Here is a 24,343-nt window from a genome sequence, read left to right as displayed (position 1 = left end):
AAACTCACTGCTAGTCATCAGTGAACTGAGGCAACACAACACAGCCCTTCCAACAGGAGGAACATCAGTGTATCAATGTGTGTCTGTCTATGAGTAATGAGGGGAAGTCATTTGATCCCTCTCACCTACTTCCCCTTACCCAGCAGGCACCACAGCAGGTAACCAACCGGCTGTATTGGAGATAATTGTATCCAGATCTTCAAGGTGTCTTGTTTTTTATCTTCAAATCTGGTCCGTGCACTGATTCACAGAATGTCTACATAGACATGTGAGAGAGAGAGAGAGAGAGAGAGAGAGAGAGAGAGAGAGAGAGAGGGATAAAGAGAAGAGATAAAAAGACAGAAATAAAGACAGAAAGAGAGAGACGGGGGGGGCAACATAATTTATCTGGTGCATTGTGTTCAGTCAGTCAGCACAAAGTGTTTAGATTACATCTCAAGCTCTGAGTTCCCTACAAAGTCAACTTATCTCATGTTGTAACATCTGACGGGGAGTTTCCCTTTCCTGTCTCCCTGGAGACGGAAATACTGTAGTGATGGTCTCCAGGCTTTATCAGCTGTGTGGCAGAAGGCCTCTGCGAAGCCAGCTTGTCAGAGAGAGGAGACCCCGCCCATATATAGAAGATACTCTGCCCAGAGGTGTGTGTGTGTGTGTGTGTGTGTGTGTGTGTGTGTGTGTGTGTGTGTGTGTGTGTGTGTGTGTGTGCTAGGCTTCTGATTCCACCACCAAACACTGTAAAAGATGAAAGGGGAAACAAAACAGCCGACTACAGACCAGACTCACACTAATGAGAAACAGATCACACGCTGCATTGCATGGCCAACGTGTCATTTTCCCCTGATAAACAAAAGCTGGCTCACTCTCTGCTTCACAGTGCAGGAGATTTGCGCTCCTCAGTGGCGCAGCGGTCTAAGGCACTGCATCTCAGTGCTAGATGCGTCACTACAGACCCTGGTTTGATCCCAGGCTTTATCACAACCGGTCATGATTGGGAGTCCCATAGGGCGGCGCACAATTGATGGGACGCACAATTGGCCCAGCGTCGTCCGGGTTAGGGGAGGGTTTGGCTGGGGTAGGCTGTCATTGTAAATAAGAATTTGGTCTGGACTGACTTGCCTAGTTAAATAAAGGTTAAATAAAAAATACATTTTGTAATGTCATTTTGAACACTATGGGTGAAAGTGACCACGGCAATGTGGTTGAAGTAGTGAGCCGGTGCCGACCAACTGGCCCCCTAAGTGTTTAGTAATGGAGTAGCCTACCATCCAGCAGCTGTAAAATATGAACTAGTAAACAAACCACTGGCACCTTCTACGTTTCACTTCAAGCGCTAGTCATGACAGCACCAGAGAAATAATCTCTGACTGCTCAAATTAGTATGGCTAATGCATGTCACTGACTGTATATGAAAAAGTATGAAAATGTATGCTGGCGTCTTCTAAATGACTCAAATGTACATGTATACCCCATGCATTGAACATTGCCTCCACACCATCAAGACCCTCTGAACAATATTAAGAAGTAAAATCAGTGCAAAAGCTTAGCCCTGAACACATAGGGCTGGTTTCCAAGAGCAAGAATAAGGCTAGTCCTGGACTAAAAAGATGTTCCAATTAAGCATGTTTTTTAGGTTCAAGTTTAATATGGACCACAGAAGAGTGAAGGCAACAGCTGAAATTTGAGACAAATCTGACCCCTAGTGGTGACAAGAGGTTTTGAATACACTGACAGCCCCGCCTACTCTATCTACGAATGCCACACATCGACAGTCGGAAAACTCCCTAAAACGAAACAGTCAACACTTGGCTGCTTCTTGTCAAAATCTAACCACGGGAAACGTAGCTAGCGAGGAAAATATTAATTTGTTTACCATTCCTCTGTATGGATAAGTAATTTGCCAGCTTTTTGAGCACAAAGTGTAATCTACAACTAAACATGGATTTCAACGTCAAAAGGTTAGCAGCAGACGCCGGTACTTTATTCAGTCGTGCGGTTCAAGTAAGTTTACACATTTGTTGTTTTCTGAATTCAGATATTTTGCGGTTTTCACATTGTCGCTAGCTAACTAACAATGTTGAGAGCGAGGCATCAACTTTGGAAACTCCGCTGCTGTTTCAGGCCTGCGACTGCTGGCGATATGCTATTGCTAGGCTAGTTAGCTAGTTTGGAATTTGTCATATTTGGCTAAAGATGTGTGTGTGTAATGTTAGTCATTACTTCTACATTACTTACTTTATTTGATCCACTTTAACAGCCAACTAACAAATACATGTTTTGTTTGACCAAAAGTTTAGAATAGTAAACTCAGCACATCCGCTCTAGTTTGGAACGGGAGTAAATTAGGCAGTGATTGGGTAAACTCTGGTCCAGGGCGTGACGTGCGGCTTGAGCACTGCATCTTTCCATTTATCCCTCCCTATGTGGTGTTTTCCGATTTTGTAAAGTATACTTAGTCACTGACCAAAGTAAAGGTGTTTCTGGAGTGTGGACGTATTTTCTTTGAATGCGCTGTGCATACTCTGTTCCATGTGCATGCCTCGTAGTATAGATCAGACGCGTGCGCATACTAGTCTGGCAGAAAACAAAGTGAAATCGTTATTCTTTTTTTTGTATATATTTTTGGGGGAGAAACGACAGTTTCCACGAAGAGAAAAGCTCATCACTCTAGCAACATTTTTACTTTGGTGACTAACAAAAGTATATTGAAGCCAGTCACTAAATAAAATTGGGGGTTTTCGATGTTGGTTCGATTATCTTTTCAACATTAACTGCACTATGCATTATGTGGGTTGACTGCTTTAGCAACACAGAATAAAACAATTAATAAAATGCCCATGATGGTAATGACTGCCCATTACTGCTTATCACTTATTAACTTTACATTACTTCAATAAAATATTTCAGTTGCCTATTACATTTGTTTTATTTGATGACTTTACTATTTAATTCCAAGTCATCATGTCATCTCTAATAGAGCTACACAGTGGAGGTGTCATAATACCCATAAAACCTAGCGGTCAAACAGGGAAATGGTTCCAATCATTTTTCCTACATACATTTTTCCCATAGGGAATTTTTGAAACAATTAAAATAAGGGCTGTGTTTCATGTAGGCTTACCCTGTCATGACAGTTTGATAGCCATGTAAATCTGACTTGGACAAGTTGACTTATAATAGCAATAAGGCCAGTGGTATATGGCCAATATACCACAAAACCCAGAGGTGCCTTATTGCTATTATAAACTGGTTACCAATGTAAGTAGAGCATTAAAAATAAATGTTTTGTCGTACCCATGGTATACCACGGCTGTCAGCTAATCAGCATTCAGAGCTCGAATCACCCAGTTTATAACTAGGAATAAACGGACAGATAAACAGCAGCAGCTTACAGTGCATTCTGAAAGTATTCAGACCCCTTCACCTTTCCACATTTTGTTACGTTACAGCCTTATTCTAAAATGGATTAAATCGTTTTTTTCACTCATCAATCTACACACAATACCCCATAATGTCAAAGCAAAAAACGATTTTTAGAAAAAGGAAAAAAATGTAAATAAAAAAAATTACATTTACATAAGTATTCAGACCCTTTCCTCAGTACTTTGTTGACGCACCTTTGGCAGCGATTACAGCCTCGAGTCTTCTTTGGTATGATGCTACACGCTTGGCACACCTGTATTTGGGGAGTTTCTCCCATTCTTCTCTGCAGATTCTTTCAAGCTCTGTCAGGTTGGATGGGGAGTGTCGCTACACAGCTATTTCCAGGTCTCCAGATATGCTAGATCGGTTCAAGTCTGGGCTCTGCTGCCACCACCATGCTTCACCGTAGGGATGGTGCCAGGTTTCCTTTAGGTGCTTTTTGGCAAACTCCAAGCAAGCTGCCATGTGCCTGTTACTGAGGAGTGGCATCCGTCTGACCACTCTACCATAAAGACCTGATTGGTGGGTTGCTGCAGAGATGGTTCTTCCATCTCCACAGAGGAGCTCTGTCAGCGTGACCATCGGGTTCTTGGTCACCTCCCTGACTAAGGCCCTTCTCCCCCGATTGCTCAGTTTGGCCGGGCGGCCAGCTCTAGGAAGAGTCTAGGTGGTTCCAAACTTCTTCCATTTAAGAATTATGGAGGCCACTGTGTTCTTGGGAACCTTCAATGCTGCAGAAGGTACCCTTCCCCAGATCTGTGCCTTGACACAATCCTGTCTCGGACAATTCCTTTGACCTCATTGCTTGGTTTTTGCTCTGACATGGCCTGTCAACATGCAAAGGGTCAATCCAGATAGTCAGGGTAGCTATTTGGGTAATTGTTTAACAAACCATTTAGCAGTTTTATGGCTTGGGGGTAGAAGCTGTTCAAGGTCCTGTTGGTTCCAGACTTGGTTCATCAGTACCTCAAGAAGGCTTCAGCCGCACGTAACGTCCTGGATCAGAGCTATGATTGGGTTAGCTAGTCAGGCAAGCTAAGCCAACTTGGAAGAGGTAAATAGACAGTGCCAAGTACTTATGTCAAATAAAATATTCACTTTCATTGAGCTACAGGTAGCCTAGTTTGACAACCACCTGACTTTTGTCAGTTTGTAGCCACTGGAGATTCACCCTTTCATTTCATCTTCAGTTTACAGAGGAAAAACTTGGGCAAGCTGAGAAGACTGAGTTGGATGCTCACCTGGAGAACCTTCTGTGCAGAGCAGAATGTACCAAGCAAAACACGGAGAGAATCATGAAGCAGACAGAGGTTCTACTACAACCAAACCCAAGTAAGACTGCACTCACTGATGTCATATCAAATTATGTTTGTCACATGCGCCGAATACAACAGGTGCAGACTTTGCCGTGAAATGCTTACTTAAGAACCCTTTCCAAACAATGCTAAGTTAAAAAGTAAGAAAGAAAAAAAAGATATTAACACAATAAAATTAGAATAACGAGGCTATAAACAAGGAGTACCGGTACCGAGTCAATGTGCAGGGTTACGAGGGTTACGAGCGTTTGGCCTGTAACCGAAAGGTTGCTGGATCAAATCCCGAGCTGACAAGGTAAAAATCTGTCATTCTGCCCCTGAACAAGGCAGTTAGTTAATACACTGTTCCCCGGTAGGCCGTCATTGTAAATAAGAATTTGTTCTTAACTGACTTGTCTAGTTAAATAAAGGTTAAAATAAAATAATTGAGGTAATATGTACATGCGGGTAGAGGTGAAAGTGACTAGGCAATCAGGATCGATAATTAACAGAGTAGCAGCAGTGTCTGTGTGTGTGTGGCATCAATATGCACACGTGTGTGTTGGAGTGTCATTGTAGTATGTGTGAGTGTGTGGGTAGAGTCCAGTGAGTGCGTATAGTGCAAGAATGTCAGTGCAAAAATAACAAAAAAGGGGGGTCAATGAAYATWGTCCAGGTAGCCATTTGATTAACTTCAGTAGTCATATGGTTGCTGTGCGGTTCAGGAGCCTTTTGGTCCCAGACATGGTGCTGCGGTACCGCTTGCCATGCAGTAGCAAAGAGAACCGTCTGACTTGGGTGCCTGGAGTCTTTGAAAATGTTTAGGGCCTTCCTCTGACATCGCCTGGTATAGATCTCCTGAATGGCWGGGAGCTCGGCCCCAGTAATGTACTGGGCCGTACACACTACCCTCTGTAGCGCCTTGCGGTTGGATGCCAAGCAGTTGCCATACCAAGCGGTGATGCAGCCAGTCAGGATCCTTTCAATGGTGCAGCTATTGAGGATCTGAGGGCCCATGCCAAATCTTCTCAGACTCATGAAGAGGAGGAGGCATTGTCGCGCCCTCTTCATGACTGTGTTGATGTGTTTGGACCATGATTGGTCCTTAGTGATGTGGACACAGGAACTTGAAGCTTTCGACCCGCTCCACTACAGCCGTGTCAATGTGAATGGGGGCGTGCTCAGCCTTCCGTTTCCTGTCACCCACAATCAGCTCTTTTGTCTTCCTTAACTTGCGGGAGATGTTGTTGCCCTGGCACCAGACTGTCTCATTGTCATTGGCGATCAAGCCTACCACCATCGTGTTGTTGGAAAACTGTAACATCAGTATCCAATGTTAAAATTTTTCAAATATGAACTGACCAGAATTGAATGTCCCCTAGTTAGGACTTACAGACACCAGTCAGGGTATATTGTCTAAATGACCCTGTAGCACTCACGTCAGTAGRCGTGAAGTGKTTTTGAAAGGCATGGCTCACATCAACGACGACATCCCGGAAACCCTAACCCACTCCAATTCGCATACCACCCCAACAMATCCACAGATGACACGATCTCAATCGCACTCCACACTGCCCTTTCCCACCTGGACAAAAGGAACACTTATGTGAGAATGCTGTTCAACACCATAGTTCCCACAAATGTATTCATTAAGCTAAGGACCCTGGAACTAAACACCTCCCTCTGCAACTGGATTCTGGACTTCCTGACGGGCCGCCCCCAGTTGGTAATGGTCGGCAGCAACAGATATGCCACACTGATCCTCAACACAGGGGCCCCTTAGGGGTGCGTGCTTAGTCCCTTCCCGTACTCCTTGTTCACCCACAACTGCGTGGCCAAGCCCGACGCCAACACCATTAAGTTTGCCGATGACACAACAGTGGTAGGCCTGATCAACGATGAGACAGRCTATAGGGAGGAGGTCAGAGACCTGGCAGTGTGGTGCCAGGACAACAACCTCTACCTCAATGTGAGTAAGACAACGGAGCTGATCGTGGACTATATGAAAAGGAGGGCCAAACAGGCCCCCATTTAACATTGACGGGCCTGTAGTGGAGCGGATCTAGAGTTGCAAGTTCCTTGGTGTCCACATCACCAACAAACTGTCATGGTCCAAACCCACCAAGACAGTCGTGAAGAAGGCATGGCAATACCTTTTCCCCCTCAGGAGACTGAAAAGATTTGGCATGGGTCCCCAGATCCTCAAAGTTCTACAGCGGCACCATTCGAGAGCATCCTGACCGGTTGCATCACCACCTGGTATGGCAATTGCTTGGCATCTGACATTAAGACGCTACAGAGGGTAGTGCGTATGGCCCAGTACATCACTGGGGCCAAGCTTCCTGCCATCCAGGACCTATATACTAGGCGGTGTAAGAGGAAGGACCAAAAAACGTCAAAGACTCCAGTCACCCAAGTCATAGACTGTTCTGACCGAAAGGCTCCTTAACAGCTTCTACCCCCAAGCCATAAGACTGCTGAACAATTAATCAAATGGCCATCCGGACTATTTACATTGACCCCCCACCCCCCCCCCATTTACTCTGCTGTTTATTATCTATGCACAGTCACTTTCCCCCGATTAACCTGTACCCCCGCACATTGACTCGGTATCTGTACCCCCTGTATATAGCCTCGTTATTGTTATTTTATTGTTACTTTTCATAATGTTCTTCTTTAGTTTATTTAGTAACTTAACTATATTTGTTGGTTAAGAGTTTAAATAATAATTTCGCGGTAAGGTCTGTTGTATTTGGTGCATGTAACAAATACAATTTGATTTGAGCCGATTTTATTTTTAAAAATCGCACAGAGGATATAATCTATGCAAATGATATAATATACGGATCATTTAGCACTTCAATGTGCTGTTGAGTCTTCAGATGGGAATGAATGGTGCCACGTGATCAATGGCTTTGTCCATTCATATACAGTCATTGATTCAGCCCCATAAAAAGTAACTGTTAAAGGGCCTGAAATGGCATTGAAAAGTTCTGAAGCATTACATGTGGATGTTGTCATGGTCCAGGAGGATGGCATGGTGTCTAGTACTGTAGGTTCTATGGCTGTGTGTTGTCTTGGCTTCAGTCAGCTGTAGATTAGGTCTGGGAAACAGGCCTAGATATTACACAAGTCTATTAGGTATGACTGTGCTATAGACACAGTGAGAGCCAAGGTATTCATGCATCTGCTGCTGCCGTACAAATTCAACTCTTGAGGGATTCAACTGATGCACAGTTAGCCTACTCTGGATGTTAACAAAGCAGAAGAGATTAGACGGTGCTGCTGTTTTACTTTAACATTATCATTTGTCTTTGAATACCAAGACAAAGGCTACTTTTTACCTACATGGAAGTAAAAATCTAGGCTAATGTATCCTTTGACAGATTCCCATGAAACAGGTTATTCAGCCTTTGACAGATTCCCATGAAATAGGTTATTCAGCCTTTGACAGATTCCCATGAAACAGGTTATTTCAGACTTTGACAGATTCCCATGAAACAGGTTATTCAGACTTTGACAGATTCCCATGAAACAGGTTATTCAGACTTTGACAGATTCCCATGAAACAGGTTATTCAGACTTTGACAGATTCCATGAAACAGGTTATTCAGACTTTGACAGATTCCCATGAAACAGGTTATTCAGACTTTGACAGATTCCATGAAAACAGGTTATTCAGACTTTGACAGATTCCCATGAAACAGGTTATTCAGCCTTTGACAGATTCCCATGAAACAGGTTATTCAGCCTTTGAACAGATTCCCATGAAACAGGTATTCAGACTTTGACAATTCCCATGAAACAGTTATTCAGCCTTTGACAGATTCCCATGAAACAGGTTATTCAGCCTTTGACAGATTCCCATGAAACAGGTTATTCAGCCTTTGACAGATTCCCATGAAACAGGTTATTCAGACTTTGACAGATTCCCATGAAACAGGTTATTCAGCCTTTGACAGATTCCCATGAAACAGGTTATTCAGACTTTGACAGATTCCCATGAAAACAGGTTATTCAGCCTTTTGACAGATTCCCATGAAACAGGTTATTCAGACTTTGACAGATTCCCATGAAACAGGTTGTAAGAATAACGGTTGGTTTTTGGGCCCAGTTCCCCCTCAGTAAAGAAGCAGTAACTGGTTAGCCACTTTCCCTTCATAGCCAATAGGCTACATTTTATCCAGCTTTTGTGCCACAATTGGACGGTAATAATCTTTACATTCTAAGCCTAGGCTACATAGGCAGCCCAATTCTGATATTTTTTTTAACTAATTGGTATTTTAACCAATCAGATCTGAAAAAGATCTGATGTGATTGGTCAAAAAGATGGCAATTCTTCAACGAGCCACATACTTATGTGTATTGACTGTTAAACCACAGTTGGGTGTCTATGCGACTGTACGCTCAGCTGTGGACCCTCTGAGTTTACACCATGGCGCTGCATAGCTCAGTCTGCTGCTAGGGCCTCACACACACATCTTATCTCCAGGCACACTRACAACCAAAGCACACCTACTTCTGCGTGCTGTTAAGCATAGTTATTATGATTGTACTCAGCAGCTAGTCCTATAGTTTCTGGTTTAGTAGATAAAGCAGTTGGCTCCATCAAAGGTGGTTAGTTAGCCTAGTGCCAGAATTGACTTGTGCAGTCAGTGTACTGTCTTATGTAGGTCTGTGCTAGCTCAATTAGCCTACTATAAGGCTCTTTGAACCCCAGTAATGTTGTTGAAGATTTACTAGACTAGATGGCAGACTGGATTTGCCTGGATAGCCTGTGTGATATCCCTGTTATCTGGCTGTTGGGTCATGCAGCACAAGGTTGCTCCTTAGTCTTGTTTCCTCGTGACTCTCCTTTCTCTCTAATTGAGTTTATRGTACAATTTTCAGATGTCAGAATAGAGGAATTTCTGTACGAGAAACTGGAGAAGAAAGTCCCCACGCGGATGAACAACCACGAGGTGCTTGGCCAGTCCATGATCGAGTCGGGGAGTGAGTTTGGCCCTGGAACGGCCTATGGTGAGTGAGTTGTACCTGGGGTGCATTAATAAGTGCAACGGAAAATCAAAACAGGCATTTCTTATTTGACAAATGCTGGTAGTCCCTCTATTCCACAAAGTTGTTCACCTCCCCTGTCATATCTGTCAAGGGGAGTGAACAAAGGCCGATAGGAGGGAACACTGTCATAACCCCCCCCACCCCAATTAACTCAATGTCATCTCTCAGAAATGGCACTGTTGACAACTGCTAATTCTTGTGTGTATGTACTGACATGTATGTGTAACTGGTAGATGTACACACACACACACACACACACACACTATGATTCCTTAGTTTTATTGTTTATTTTTGTGTCTTTATTTTTTTTTATACAGTACCATTCAAGAGTTTGGACACACCTATTCATTCCAGGGTTTTTCTTTATTTTTATTATTTTCTACATTGTAGAATAATAGTGAAGACATCAAGACTATGAAATAACACATGGAATAATGTAGTAACCAAAAAAGTGTTAAACAAATCAAAATATATTTTATATTTGAGATTCTTCAAAGTAGCCACCCTTTGCATTGATGACAGCTTTGCACACTTTTGGCATTGTCTATGATAATGTTTTAAATGTATGTAAATTGTAAAGTGTTTTTGTCTGTAATGTCTTTTTCGTTATGTGTCGGACGCAAGGAAGACTAGTATGTTAAGTGGGGGAGTAGCATAGATTTGAAGTACAGTTTTGCTACCTCTATAGTCAAACAATTTTATATGAATCAGAAATTAGCTAGGTTGAAATTTGAGTTACCTTTTTCACCTGCTTTTTTATCACATGTGCGCTGCAAACATATAACCTAATAGGCACCTTGCTCAGTGCGTCAACTCCATTACAAGTGCGCTACAGAAACACCACTTGCCAAACACAACCTGGCTGGTGCACACACATGGTCCCCTGACGTGGTTTAAGCATTGTTGGAGACTTGGAACATCCAAATTGTGTTTTTCTGTTAAGTGTTTGAGTGAAAACCTGATGAAACTAGGGGAAATCAGTACTCCACATGACATTTTTTTATGAATTTTTTTCGGTGTCGTTTTTTCAAACATTTTGCAATTCATTTTAACAGTCACTTTTCTGTTACAGTAAATCGATCCAAATCAATGTAAAAACACATGGGCATGCTAATTTAAAAGATGGCTTATCGTTATTAGCCTGGTTCTGTATGAAATGCAGGAACTTTATTGGACACAGGCCAGGCCATTATAAATTATTTTATTAAAACATCGGTGTGACCTTATCATGTACTGGTGCCACCAACTGAAGAAAATAAATTGTGTAGAACCCTGTATAGGCTATGCCTTATCAACAATGTAGTTGCTAAAATAAAAAAGGGAATGAGCGTTTATGGATATTGATATAGCCTGTGACTGAATCGATTTTATTGGACATATTTAAAATCCATATAGAGTTGTCTCATTCAGCTGAGCACAACATTCACATGGGCCAGGTGCCAAGGAATTGCTATGTGTTATTATCATTAAAAAAAAGCAAAGCTGAAATCTCCAGCGTCTGTGTCCTCCTGGATGTCTCTGTAGTTAAACCTTTCATTTCTACTTCCTGGTTAAACCTTGTCTACTTCCTGTCCCTACAGGAAACGCACTTATTAAATGTGGCGAGACGGAGAAGCAGATTGGAGGAGCGGAGAGAGAGTTCATCCAGAGCTCAGCAATCAACTTCCTCACGCCGTTCAGGAACTTTCTAGAAGGAGACTTCAAAACCATCCTGGTGAGTATCAACGGGATGATCCGTTCAGCGTCCCAAATGTCACCCTATTCCTTATGTAGTACAGCACTACTTTTGACCAGTTCCCATTCATTCCCCTGAGGTTCATGACCTTTTGGATTGAAACTGGGTGGTTGGAAGTAATTGAATCTAAAAGAGTCAAGGTCCCTTTTCTCTGCCAGTGCCCACCACGTGAAAGCTAATTGGCCTAATAGATGTAATAGTCAGTCCAGTCATATTTGTGGCATGATGTTATGTTGCTGTTTCTCTGCAGGCCCTCGTACAGTACGCTCTGGTCTAGTTTCATTGTCATTACTCTATGTAATGACGAGCGGCAGACAGTCCTATTAACATCAACCGTTTTGATTCCAAATATGATAATGCAGCTGATTTGATAGTAATCTGTCGTTGTTGTGTTGTGTGCAGAAAGAACGGAAGCTTTTGCAGGTGAAGCGTTTGGATCTGGACGCAGCAAAAACCAGGCTAAAGAAGGCCAGAGTTCCTGACGCTCGAGCAGTGGTGAGTGGACTGTTTAGTTTCAAAACACTCGCGGGCACACACACACACACACGCGCGTCTGAAATGGGTGGTAATATAGGACAGTGTTCATTTGTAGATAACTAAATTACTAAGACGAACGACAAAAAACCTTGTAGAGGGAGACGTTGTCGGACGGGTGAAAGTTATCTGGGCGTAGTCTGTTAAGTCTCCAGACACAAGTCACTAGACTGACCTAGAACGCTGTGGCCTTGGTTACACAACATTGGCTGAACCGTTCCCCCTCCCTGACCAACACACGGCTCGTTATGAGAAGGGCAAGTTCCTCATTTCAATTTCTCTGGAGCTCCTCTCTCTCTCTCTCTCTCTCTCTCTTCCACCATCCTGTTTTCCTGTAGCACTCCTCCTCCTTACTCCCATTCTACTCCGTCCTTTCCCCTGTGTACGTCTTCTCTTTCTAGCAACATGTTCAGTCTCCTGCACGTCACATGGGTGGCTGAAGGTTGGTTGCCTTTTGGTTCATGTGAATGCATGGCCTGTGTCATTGAAACAATAGTGGAATAGTTTCTAGGCTAATGCTAGCTAGCCTCTACCCGGCCAGGTACATGCATACTCTAATTGGGGGATCATCAACTAGATTCAGCCGCGGCCCCATTTATGTTCTTGAGCGGATGGTCAGGGGGCCGCAACATAATTACAAACAATTTGTAGACTGCAAATTAACCGCATGAAGCCCGAACAAATATATTAGACTAAAACATAATAATTTCAAACGTTGCTTACATTTTCTATACGATCACATATCTCCATTATGCATGGGAATACTTTGGAACCCTGCTCTAGTAATTTACTTACAGCACTTAACGTATTATACAAGAGAACTGGATGTCACATTCTGTACTACATAACAGCCTGAAACAGGCATATTCCACTATAGTATCTAAGGCAAAAGGCCGATGTAAAGTGGTGTTCCCTCATCAGATGGCGACTGTGTAGGTTTGCCATCTCTTGTGGTTCACCCATCATTATCTAGCTAGCACTAGACCTTAGCAGGGGCCTGGGTTCGCCTGCAAGCCTTGTTATTACCAGTCTGACTGATATGATCGGAGGATTGTCCTTCAGAGGATTGAGCTGTTGACTGTTACAACAGGCACAGCAAATTACCAAACCATGAAGGGGGACGTTGTGAAACAGCAGTGATGGTTAAAAAACATATCCTGGTGATCCGCGGGGCGTTCTGGGAGTCAAACAACAGCAAAGTGGTCAGTCAGCCCGCCAATGTTTTGGTCAAATAATGAGGGATGGGGCTGGAGAAATGTAACCAATGTTGTACCAATCCCAGATTGCCTCTTTTAAGGTAACCAGAGAAACAATATTTGGCTTATCTGTGTATCTTCGTACTGTACTGTAGGAGGCCCCAGTCAATTTGTTGGTACAGCCGTCTGCCGTTTCCCTAAAGGATGTCGACAACAGCAAGAGAAGGCCGCTTGCCGTTTGTTGAGAAACTGTGTCGTGGTTGTAGTGCAGCTTGTGTATCAGTCTGTGGATCTGTGAATACTAGTAAACTGACATGCACTATCGTGTGTTGTAGTCAGACTGTTGTACTGTAAACACACACACACACACACACACACACACACACACACACACACACACACACACACACACACACAACACACCACACACACAAAACAGTGATATAGTAGGCTGTGTTGTGTTGGCTGTGGTGTCGCAGCAGCTGTAGCTCTAATAGAATGACTGTCACTGTTTCACACCGTGCTAACAAACAGATGTGGCCATAGGAAGTGACCGAGTGAGTGGAATGTTCAGCACCATGTTGAACTGAGGACCGGAACACCTGCTGGCGTCATGGTTAGCAGCTGTTTGTGTGTCTCTTGTGATCTGTCTCTGTCTGCTCTTATCTCCCATTCTCTCTTTCCGTATCTCTCTCTACTCTGGTCTTTCTCTCGCTCTCTTTCTCTCGGCTCTCTCTCTCCCATCTTCTCTTTCCGTATCTCTCTACTCTCGGTCTCCTCTCTCTTTCTCTCTCGCTCTCTCTCGCTCTGTCTCTCTCTCTCCATCTTCTCTTTCCGTGTCTCTCTACTCTCGGTCTCCTCTCTCTGCCATCTCGCGCTCTCTCTCTGGAATAATAGTGTAAAGCTGGAAGGAACAGAGGGGTCAAACACCATTGTCAATGTCACAGTGGCCTCATGTCAATGTTTATGGGTCTTTTTCCTCTGCATGCAACTACTAGAGTCAAATGAGTCAGAAGAATATGCCATTGTCCTCACTTGCTTGCTTGATACCGTTTCCTGAACCACAGCAGTAGCACACAGCTAATGAAAACAAGAGTTGTCTGATTTCACTTGGGGTTGAAAACAATGCCCTGAACTTCCTTTGCGGGCTTCAAAAACGGGTTCATTATGCACAATAAATTGCTCCAAAACATACCTACAGTTGAAGTCAGAAGTTTACATACACTTAGGTTGGAGTCATTAAAACTCGTTTTTCAACCACTCCACAATTGTCTTGTTAACAAACTATAGTTTTGGCAAGTCGGTTAGGATATCTACTTTGTGCATGACACAAGTAATTTTTCCAACAATTGTTTACAGACAGATTATTTCACTGTATTACAATTCCAGTGGGTCAGAAAGTTTACATACACAAGATTGACTGTGCCTTTCAACAGCTTGGAAAAACATTAATTAATGTCATGGCTTTAGAAGCTTCTGATAGGCTAATTGACATTATTTGAGTCAATTGGAAGTGTACCTGTGGATGTATTTCAAGGCCTACCTTCAAACTCAGTGCCTCTGCTTGACATCCTGGGAAAATCAAAATAAGCTAGCAAAGACCTCAGAAAAAACATTGTAGACCTCCACAAGTCTGGTTCATCCTTGGGAGCAATTTCCAAACCCCTGAAGGTACCACGTTCATCTGTACAAACAATAGTACGCAAGTAAAACACCATGGGACCACACAGCCGTCATACCGCTCAGGAAGAGACGCGTTCTGTCTCCTAGATATGAACATACTTTGGTGCGAAAAGTGCAAATCAATCCCAGAACAACAGCAAAGGACCTTGTTAAGATGCTGGAGGAAACAGGTACAAAAGTATCTATATCCACAGTAAAACGAGTCCTATATCGACAAACCTGAAAGTCCGCTCAGACAGGAAGAAGCCACTGCTCCAAACCGCCATAAAAAGCCAGACTACGGTTTGCAACTGCACATGGGACAAATATTGTACTTTTTGGAGAAATGTCCTCTGGTCTGATGAAAAATTAATAGAACTGTTTGGCCATAATGACAGGAAAAAGGGGGAGGCTTGCAAGCCAAAGAACACCATCCCAACCGTGAAGCACGGTGATGCAGCATCATGTTGTGGGTGCTTTTGTTGCAGGAGGGACTGGTGCACTTCACAAAATAGATGGCATCATGAAGAGGCAAAATTATGTGGATATATTGAAGCAACATCTCAAGACATCAGTCGGGAAGTTAAAGCTTGGTCGCAAATGGGTCTTCCAAATGGACAAATGACCCAAACATACTTCCAAAGTTGTGGCAAAATGGCTTAAGGACAACAAAGTCAAGGTATTGGAGTGGCCATCACAAAGCCTTGACCTCAATCCTATAGAACATTTGTGGGCAGAACTGAAAAAGCTTGTGTGAGAAAGGAGGACTAAAAACCTGACTCAGTTACACCAGCTCTATCAGGAGGAATGGGTCACAATTCACCCAACATATTGTGGGAAGGTTACCCAAAACGTTTGAACGACGTTAAACAATTTAAAGGCAATGCTACCAAATACTAATTTAGTGTACAGTCGTGGCCAAAAGTTTTGAGAATGACACAAATATACATTTTCAAAGTTTGTCAGATGTTACTATGGAAATAGTGAAGTATAATTACAAGCATTTCATAAGTGTCAAAGGCTTTTATTGACAATTACATGATGTTGATGCAAAGAGTCAATATTTGCAGTGTTGACCCTTCTTTTTCAAGACCTCTGCAATCCGCCTGACATGCTGTCAGTTAACTTCTGGGCGACATCCTGACTGATGGCAGCTCATTCTTGCATAATCAATGCTTGGAGTTTGTCAGAATTGTGGGTTTTTTGTTTGTCCACCCCGCCTCTTGAGGATTGACCACAAGTTCTCAATGGGATTAAGGTGGGGAGTTTCCTGGCCATGGACCCAAAATATTGATGTTTTGTTCCCCAAGCCACTTTTGCCTTATGGCAAGGCACTCCATCATGCTGGAAAAAGGCATTGTTCGTCACCAAACTGTTCCTGGATGGTTGGAAGAAGTTGCTTTCGGAGGATGTGTTGACCATTCTTTATTCATGGCTGTGCTCTTAGGCAAAAGTGAGTGAGCCACTCCCTTGGCTGAGAAGCAACCCAATATGAATGGTCTCAGGATGCTTTACTTGGCATGACACAGGACTGATGGTAGGGCTCATCTTGTCTTCTCCGGCCAAGCTTTTTTCCGATACCCAAACATTGGAAAGGGGATTCATCAGAGAAAATGACTTTACCCAGTCCTCAGCATCCAATCCCTGTACCTTTTGCAGAATATCAGTCTGTCCCCCGTTCGTGTTTTCCTGGAGACAGAAGATGTGCTTCTTTTGCTGCCTTCTTGACACCACCATCCTCCAAAGTTTTCGCCTCACTGTGCGTGCAAATGCACTCACACCTGCCTGCTGCCATTCCTGAGCAAGCTCTGTACTGGTGGTGCCCCGATCCCGCAGCTGAATCAACTTTAGGAGACGGTCTGGCGCTTGCTGGACTTTCTTGGGCGCCCTGAAGCCGCCTTCACAGCAATTGAACCGCTCTCCTTGAAGTTCTTGATGATCCGATAAATGGTTGATTTAGGTGCAATCTTACTGGCAGCAATATCCTTGCCTGTGATGCCCTTTTTGTGCGAAGCAATGATGGCGGCACGTGTTTCCTTGCAGGTAACCATGGCTGATAGAGGAAGAACAATGATTCCAAGCACCACCCTCCTTTTGAAGCTTCCAGTCTGTTATTCGAACTCAATCAGCATGACAGAGTGATCTCCAGCCTTGTCCTCGTCAACACTCACACCTGTGTTAATGAGAGAATCACTGACATGTCAGCTGGTCCTTTTGTGGCAGGGCTGAAATGAGGTGGAAATGTTTTTTTTGGGATTCAGTTCATTTGCATGGCAAAGAGACTTGCAATTAATTGCAATTCATCTGATCGCTCTTCATAACATTCTGGAGTATATACAAATTTGCCATCATACAAACTGAGGCAGCAGACTTTGAAACTTAATATTTGTGTCATTCTCAACTTTTGGCCACGACTGTATGTAACATCTGACCCACTAGGAATGTGATGAAAGAAATAAAAGCTGAAATAAATCATTCTCTCTACTATTACTGACATTTCACATTCTTAAAATAAAGTGGTGATCCTAACTGACCTAAGACAGGGATTTTTACTTGGAATTGAATGTCAGGAATTGTGAAAAACTGAGTTTAAATGTATTTGGCTATGGTGTATGTTAACTTCCGACTTCAACTGTATATTAAGCTGCTTTACAATATTTTCATCCCTGAAAAGTGTGTTTGTGTTTCTGTGCGTCTGTGATGACTGTATGTTGTGTGTGTGTGGTGTGTGTCCACTAGGCGGAGCAGGACCTAAGGATGACCCAGAGTGAGTTTGATAGACAGGCTGAGATCACCAGGCTGCTCCTGGAGGGGTCAGCAGCACCCATGTACGTACCCTGACCTCTGACCCCACGACTCGCATGATCCTCGATCAGCGTTTGTCTGAAATGGCCCCCTATTGCCTTTTTTATATAGTGCACTACTTTTGACCAGATCCTAGCGGAATAGGGTGCCCTGCCTGTCCCTGCCCACAACCCTCCATGATGCCAGCATGACCTAGACTCTTGAACCCAAAGGGTCAATTACTGTACCAGCGTGCATCTTTGGTTTAATTCATGACTACCTGTTTGTAGAGGAGTTTTCCTGTTGGTAGACATGTCCTCTCTTTCTCCCCTTATCTCTGCCCACCCCCCCCCAAATCCCTGTACTCTCTTTCCAATAGGCACACCACCTCCGCTGTCTGACTGACTTTGTGGAGGCCCAGACTACATACTATGCCCAGTCTTACCAGTACATGGTTGACCTCCAGAAGCAACTGGGGAGGTATGTTTACCTACTCTGACAAATCACCTCCATCTAAGTGTGTGTGGTTTATTCTACTACAGTTTTGTTGGCACAGCATGACATCTATTTGTAAAGTGTGAGGATCTGCTCTTAAATGTGGTTAGCCTTCTTTTTTTTACCTGTGGTGGTCCTCCTCTTCTCTCCCCAGCTTCCCGTCTACGTTCTCCTCCAACAACAACCAGTCGTCTAGTAGTTCCGGTGGGGCCAGTATCTCAGTACCAACCATCCCCTTGTCTGCCTCCATGCTCAGCCCCTCTCCCGGCCTGGGCTTGTCAGGCTTCAGTGAGCTCCGGATCTCCAGCGGCAGCCGTAAAGCCCGCGTTCTCTATGACTACGATGCTGCTGGCAGCAGTGAACTCTCCCTGCTCGCTGATGAGGTAACATGGGACTGGGGTTGAGCACTTCTCAAAGCTTTAATTGTCTCTGGTTTTGGGCATGCCTTTCCGTCTCTGGTTTTTCTTGCTCGCTCTTTGCCTTTTAGCTTTCTCTTCCTCCATCTTTCCTTCCCACCTTATCTCTTCATCTTTTTCTTTCTCTTTCCCTCTTGTTTGTTCCGACTGCAACATCTGAGGTTCTTGCGGATGAGATTTGTTTATTGCATGACTAAGGGGTGTGTTATGTCTTGTTTACTTCCAGGTCATCATGGTGAGCAGTGTCCCAGGCATGGACTCTGATTGGCTGATGGGCGAGCGGGGTACCCAGAAGGGTAAAGTGCCCATCACCTATCTGGAGCTGTTGAACTGATCAGAGCGGAGTGATGCCTGTATGTGGGAGAGACTCAAGAGAGTCCAGACTGCGGGGCCCGTATTCATAATGCATCTCAGAGTAGGTCCTAGGATCAGTTTTACAGTTTAGATTATAACTATATGAACAGGCGGGATCTGATTACCTGATCCTAGTTCAGCAGTCATACTCTGAGACGCTTTGTTAATACAGGCACCAGGATCCAGAGGAAAGCAACACGCAAGCCCAGTGTAGTAGAGCAAGGTTTCCCTATTTATACTGTCTACCACGGGATATGGTCTGCTCCATGCTAATTCTGTCAATTCATCAGGAGAATTGTAAGTCAATGGAAAACAGTGACAATGACATTGTGAATTGAAATTCGTCAAAGGAATTGGACGGATTGAATTGGAACTGACCCTATCCCTGCCGTGCCATGTATGCAACTGTTTATACAAGCCGCTTCCATGTTTTTCGCTCAATGCAATCTTAATTCAATATGTGCCAGACTTTCTCCACAACCTTCCATTTGTACAACCGAACCTTTTGTTTAAAATACAATTCAGATGTTGATCTTAAAGTGTTTTTTGATGTGATTTTTTTTTCTTTTTTCTACACTGCCAATTATAGTCCAGTTTGTAATATGGTTGAATTGCTCGACATGTCTTTTTTTTGTATTTTCAACAAGACAAAAAAGCACTTTAATTTGCATAGGACGACTTAAAAATAAACTAATCTTAACTTTAAGTATTATTTTGTAGATCATAATCAGGGGCGGCAGGTAGCCTAGTAGTTAGAACGTTGGGTCAGTAACCGAAAGGTTGCTAGATCGAATCCCGAGCTGACAAGGTAAAAATCTGTCGTTCTGCCCCTGAACAAGGCAGTTAACCCACTGTTCCTAGGCCGTCAGTGAAAATAAGAATTTGTTCTTAACTGACTTGCCTAGTTAAATAAGGTTAAATAAACAAATATTAGCTACTCGTTGCCTTTTGACAATTGCACAGTGCCTTTTGTGGAACCTTAACCGTGACAACGGTCCAGGAAAATTCCATTTGATTAGAATGCAGTTAGAATGGGTAAGGTCTTACTGTAAGTTGCATTAAGGATTGTCTGGCACGGCTAGGAGAGACATGTGCCTCTGATTTACATTCTCAATCTGACGGAGGTATCTGGAGAGATGTATCTCTGATGTAAGGGTGGGTTAAACATTACAGTTAAACCTGTTAAGACCCTGTTTATATATATAAATGCCATAACTGTAACTACCCAGTAAAGTATTTGTTAATAAGAAACCATTTCAAGCAATCCTCTTTCTTAATATTGACCCCTAATCTATATTTTATTTACATTGTCTAAGAATTAGGGACCAACATTTTCACCGTCGGCAACATTATTTTAGGAAAGCATATTTTGACTTTAGGTAAGCCTTTTTATTTCATTCATTCAGTAGTAGCAACTCTCAAGCAGCTTCAGGTATTCTCTTACTGCTTCTGATTTGATTATACAATATGGTTAATTAGTCAGTTTTAATATGGGCTGTCCTCGGTGCTCTGCGGTGTGTGGCTAGGCTTTATGTTTACTTTGATGGGCAACAGTGCCTTAATGGAAAGCAAGAGGTGGTCTTCATTTTTTCAGTACTAACATGTAGTGTGTAACCAACCAGACACCCTCCCCCATGCGAGCACACACACCAATGGAGGCTGCTGAGGGGAGAACGACTCTTCATAATGGCCGTAAGGGAGCAAATGGAATGGCATCAAACACATAGAAACCATGTGTTTGATACTATTCCACCGATTCCGCTCCAGCTATTCCAACAAACCCGTCCTCTGAAATTAAGGTGCCACCAACCACAAACACACACACTAGTTCATTGGGGGGGTTAAATTATATAATGGCTTATTGCTGCTCATTTAAAAAAAAAAAACTGTAATCATAGAATTGCAAAGAATATATGCAGTTTGGTATTAAAGTAATAATGTATTGCTTGACGGTCTCTTGTTTTTCTTCATATTAACATGCAGCATGTTACATTAAGTAATTTATTCCTTTTTGTAACCACTAGAGGACAGGCTTGTGACTGCTCTGTGAGGACCAAGAGTCAATCTCAGTTGTGAACCTCATGTCCTCTCCTTGCCTCATCAAAACGCACTGGTGGAGAAGGTTAGAGGTTCCTCCCCTCAGGCCTTCTGATGCGCTTGGAGAAYGAAGTGAAGAGATGGGACACGGAGTCAAAGAAATTCAAATGAGACCCATAACAAAACTATCAAGAACTTGTTCTCCATGGGTATTCATTAGCATTCTGCACAACTTATTACAAAGCATCCAACTGGACACAAAATAAATAGGGACAAATGATCCTCTGTCCCAGCGGCAGTAAGGCTTCTGAATGTTTAAATCCACAAGTAGGAACAGCGGGTTGGACTATGYCTAACATTGTAATTTATATAGTGTTCTGTTGTGTACAGATTATACATTGATCACTCATGAATTGCACTTTTTCTACCTGTATTTATTGTCRGTATATGTCCTTAGTCTATCTTTGATTGTGTTATGTATGCACAGAGCTGCAACCAAATGTCTATCCCCATGGGGAAATTTATCTGAATTAAAGATTATATGCATCTTTAGGCACTGTATAAAGGCTGGTACATAATCAAGGTTCATCCTGCTTGGCCTTGACACATGATTATGAACTTTAAAAATAGGTCAGGATTAATTTAATTTGTTTAACTTTAAGGCCCACTTACACTAATACAACGTTTGCCTCCCAAATGGTATCCTACCCCCTATAGAGTGCACTACCTTTGACCAGAGCCCTATGGGCCCTGAACAAAAGTAGTTCACGTCATAGGGAATTGGGTTCCATTTMGGATGGAGCCTATTAAACCCCATGGTTGAAGTAAACACTATTGTACACTAGTAGCTTTTCTCTTTGGTTGCGATCCACCAGCCTGTGATTCAGAGAGGAGAGGGTTAAGAGGAAGTGGGGCTCAGTTAGAAACCTTCCAGTGTTGCTGCCTGTTACTCATGCTCACATGACTGGGGCAGAGGCCCAGAGCAGTTCCTTCCCAAAAACATGAGCGTGTAACCATGTAATGCAAACCAGGGCCCCACGCACACAGCTTCCGCCACAGCAACCCTCCTGGGCTGGGTTTCCCAAATGCATCGCAGTACTAAGATCAGGGATCATCAACTACACTGAACAAAAATATAAACACAAATGTAAGGTGTTGGTCCCATGTTTCATGAGCTTAAATAAAGATCCCATACATTTTCCATACGCACCAAAAGCTTTTTTGTCTCATTTTGTGCACAAATTTGTTTACATCCCTGTTAGTGAGCYTTTCTCCTTTGCCAAAATGATCTACCTGACAGGTGTGGCATATCAAATAGTTGTATAAACAGCATGATCATTACACAGGTGCACTATGTGCTGGGGACAATAAAAGGCCACTCAAATGTGCAGTTTTGTCACACAACACAATGCCACATGTTTTGAGGGAGTGTGCAATTGGCATGCTGACTGCAGGAATGTCCACCATAGTTGTTGCCAGAGAATGTAATGTTTATTTCTCTACCATAAGCCACCTCCAATGTCATTTTAGAGAATTTGGCAGTACATCCAACGGGTATCACAACTGCAGACTACATGTAACCACGCCCGCCCAGAACCTCCACATCCGGCTTCTTCACCTACGGGATTGTCTGAGACCAGCCACCCAGACAGACAGCTGATGAAACTGTGGGTTGGCACAACTGAAYAATTTCTGCACAAACTCTCAGGAACCGTCTTAGGGGAAGCTCATCTGTGTGCTCGTTGTCCTCACCAGGGTCTTGACCTGGATTAAGGGTCTTGACCTGGCTCGCTCACAGTGCAGTTGTGAGCGAGCGGTTTGCTGATGTCAACATTGTGAACAGAGTGTCCCATGGTGGTGGTGGGGTTTGGCATAAGGTACGGACAGCGAACACAGTTGCAWTTTATCGATGGCAATTTAAAWMCACAGAGATAATGTCATGAGATCCTGAGGCCCATTGTCGTGCCATTCATCCACCGCCARCACCTCATGTTTCAGATTGATAATGCACAGCCCCATGTCGCAAGACTCTGTACACAACTCCTGGAAGCTGAAAATGTCCCAGTACTTTCATGGCCTGCATACTCACCAGTAACCCATTGAGCATGTTTGGGACGCTCTGGATCGACGTGTARAACAGCGTGMTCTAGTTCCCGCCCTTATCCGACAACTTCGCCATTGAAGGGGAGTGGGACAACATTCCACAGGCCACAATCAACAGCCTGATCTAATAAACTCAGCAAAAAAGAAACGTCCCTTTTTCAGGACCCTGTCTTTCAAAGGTATTTTGTAAAAATCTAAATAACTTCATAGATCTTCATTGTAAAYGGTTTAAACACTGTTTCCCATGCTTGTTCAATGAACCATAAACAATGAATGAACATGCACCTGTGGAACGGTCGTTAAGACACTAACAGCTAACAGACAATAGGCAATTAAAATCACAGTTATGAAAACTTAGGACGCTAAAGAGGCCTTTCTACTGACTCTGAAAAACACCTAAAGAAAGATGCCCAGGGTCCCTGCTCATCTGCATGAACGTGCCTTAGGCATGCTGCAAGGAGGTATGAGGACTGCAGATGTGGCCAGGGAAATAAATTGCAATGTCCGTACTGTGAGACGCCTAAGACAGCGCTACAGGGAGACAGGACGGACAGCTGATCGTCCTCGCAGTGGCAGACCACGTGTAACAACACCTGCACAGGATTGGCACATCAGAACATCACACCTTCGGACAGAGTAACAGGATGGCAACAACAAGTGCCGAAGTTACAACAGAGAACGCACAATCCCTCCATCAGTGCTGACTGTCCGCATAGACTGAGAGAGCTGGACTGAGGGCTTGCAGGCCTTTGTAAAGGCAGGTCCTCACCAGACATCATCGGCACAACGTCGCCTATGGGCACAAACCCACCGTCTCTGGACCAGACAGGACTGGCAAAAAGTGCTCTTCGCTGACGAGTCGCGGTTTTGTCTCACCAGGGGTGATGGTCGGATTCGCGTTTATCGTCGAAGGAATGAGCGTTACACTGAGGCCTGTACTCTGGAGCGGGATCGATTTGGAGGTGGAGGGTCCATCATGGTCTGGGGCGGTGTGTCACAGCATCATCAGACTGAGCTTGTTGTCATTGGCAGCAATCTCAACGCTATGTGTTACAGGGAAGACATTCCTCTCCTCATGTGGTACCCTTCCTGCAGGCTCATCCTGACATGAACCTCGGCATGACAATACCACCAGCCATACTGCTCGTTCTGTGCGATTTCCTGCAAGACAGGAATGTCAGTGTTCTGCCATGGCCAGCGAAGAGCCCGGAGTCAATCCATTGAGCACGTCTGGGACCTGTTGGATCGGAGGGT

The 24,343-nt window shown here is 43.7% G+C and overlaps 1 protein-coding gene across 1 annotated transcript; it reads left to right on the top strand.

Moving 5' to 3' along the window:
* Window positions 1-1,728: 1,728 nt before the first annotated feature.
* Window positions 1,729-20,897, top strand: LOC111972993 (endophilin-B1-like). The gene is given in 10 exon segments (XM_024000108.2): window positions 1,729-1,998; window positions 4,611-4,752; window positions 9,606-9,734; window positions 11,354-11,487; window positions 11,911-12,003; window positions 17,640-17,712; window positions 17,715-17,728; window positions 18,064-18,164; window positions 18,334-18,562; window positions 18,822-20,897. Coding segments are annotated over 10 exon segments (1,086 nt in total). The 5' UTR covers window positions 1,729-1,935; the 3' UTR covers window positions 18,930-20,897.
* Window positions 20,898-24,343: the final 3,446 nt, after the last annotated feature.

This window comes from Salvelinus sp. IW2-2015, linkage group LG14, assembly GCF_002910315.2.
Source record: "Salvelinus sp. IW2-2015 linkage group LG14, ASM291031v2, whole genome shotgun sequence".
NCBI classification, from domain to species: Eukaryota; Metazoa; Chordata; class Actinopteri; order Salmoniformes; family Salmonidae; genus Salvelinus; species Salvelinus sp. IW2-2015.
The sequence above is the reverse complement of the archived record's forward strand: the minus strand, read 5'-3'. Positions and strand labels throughout refer to the sequence as shown.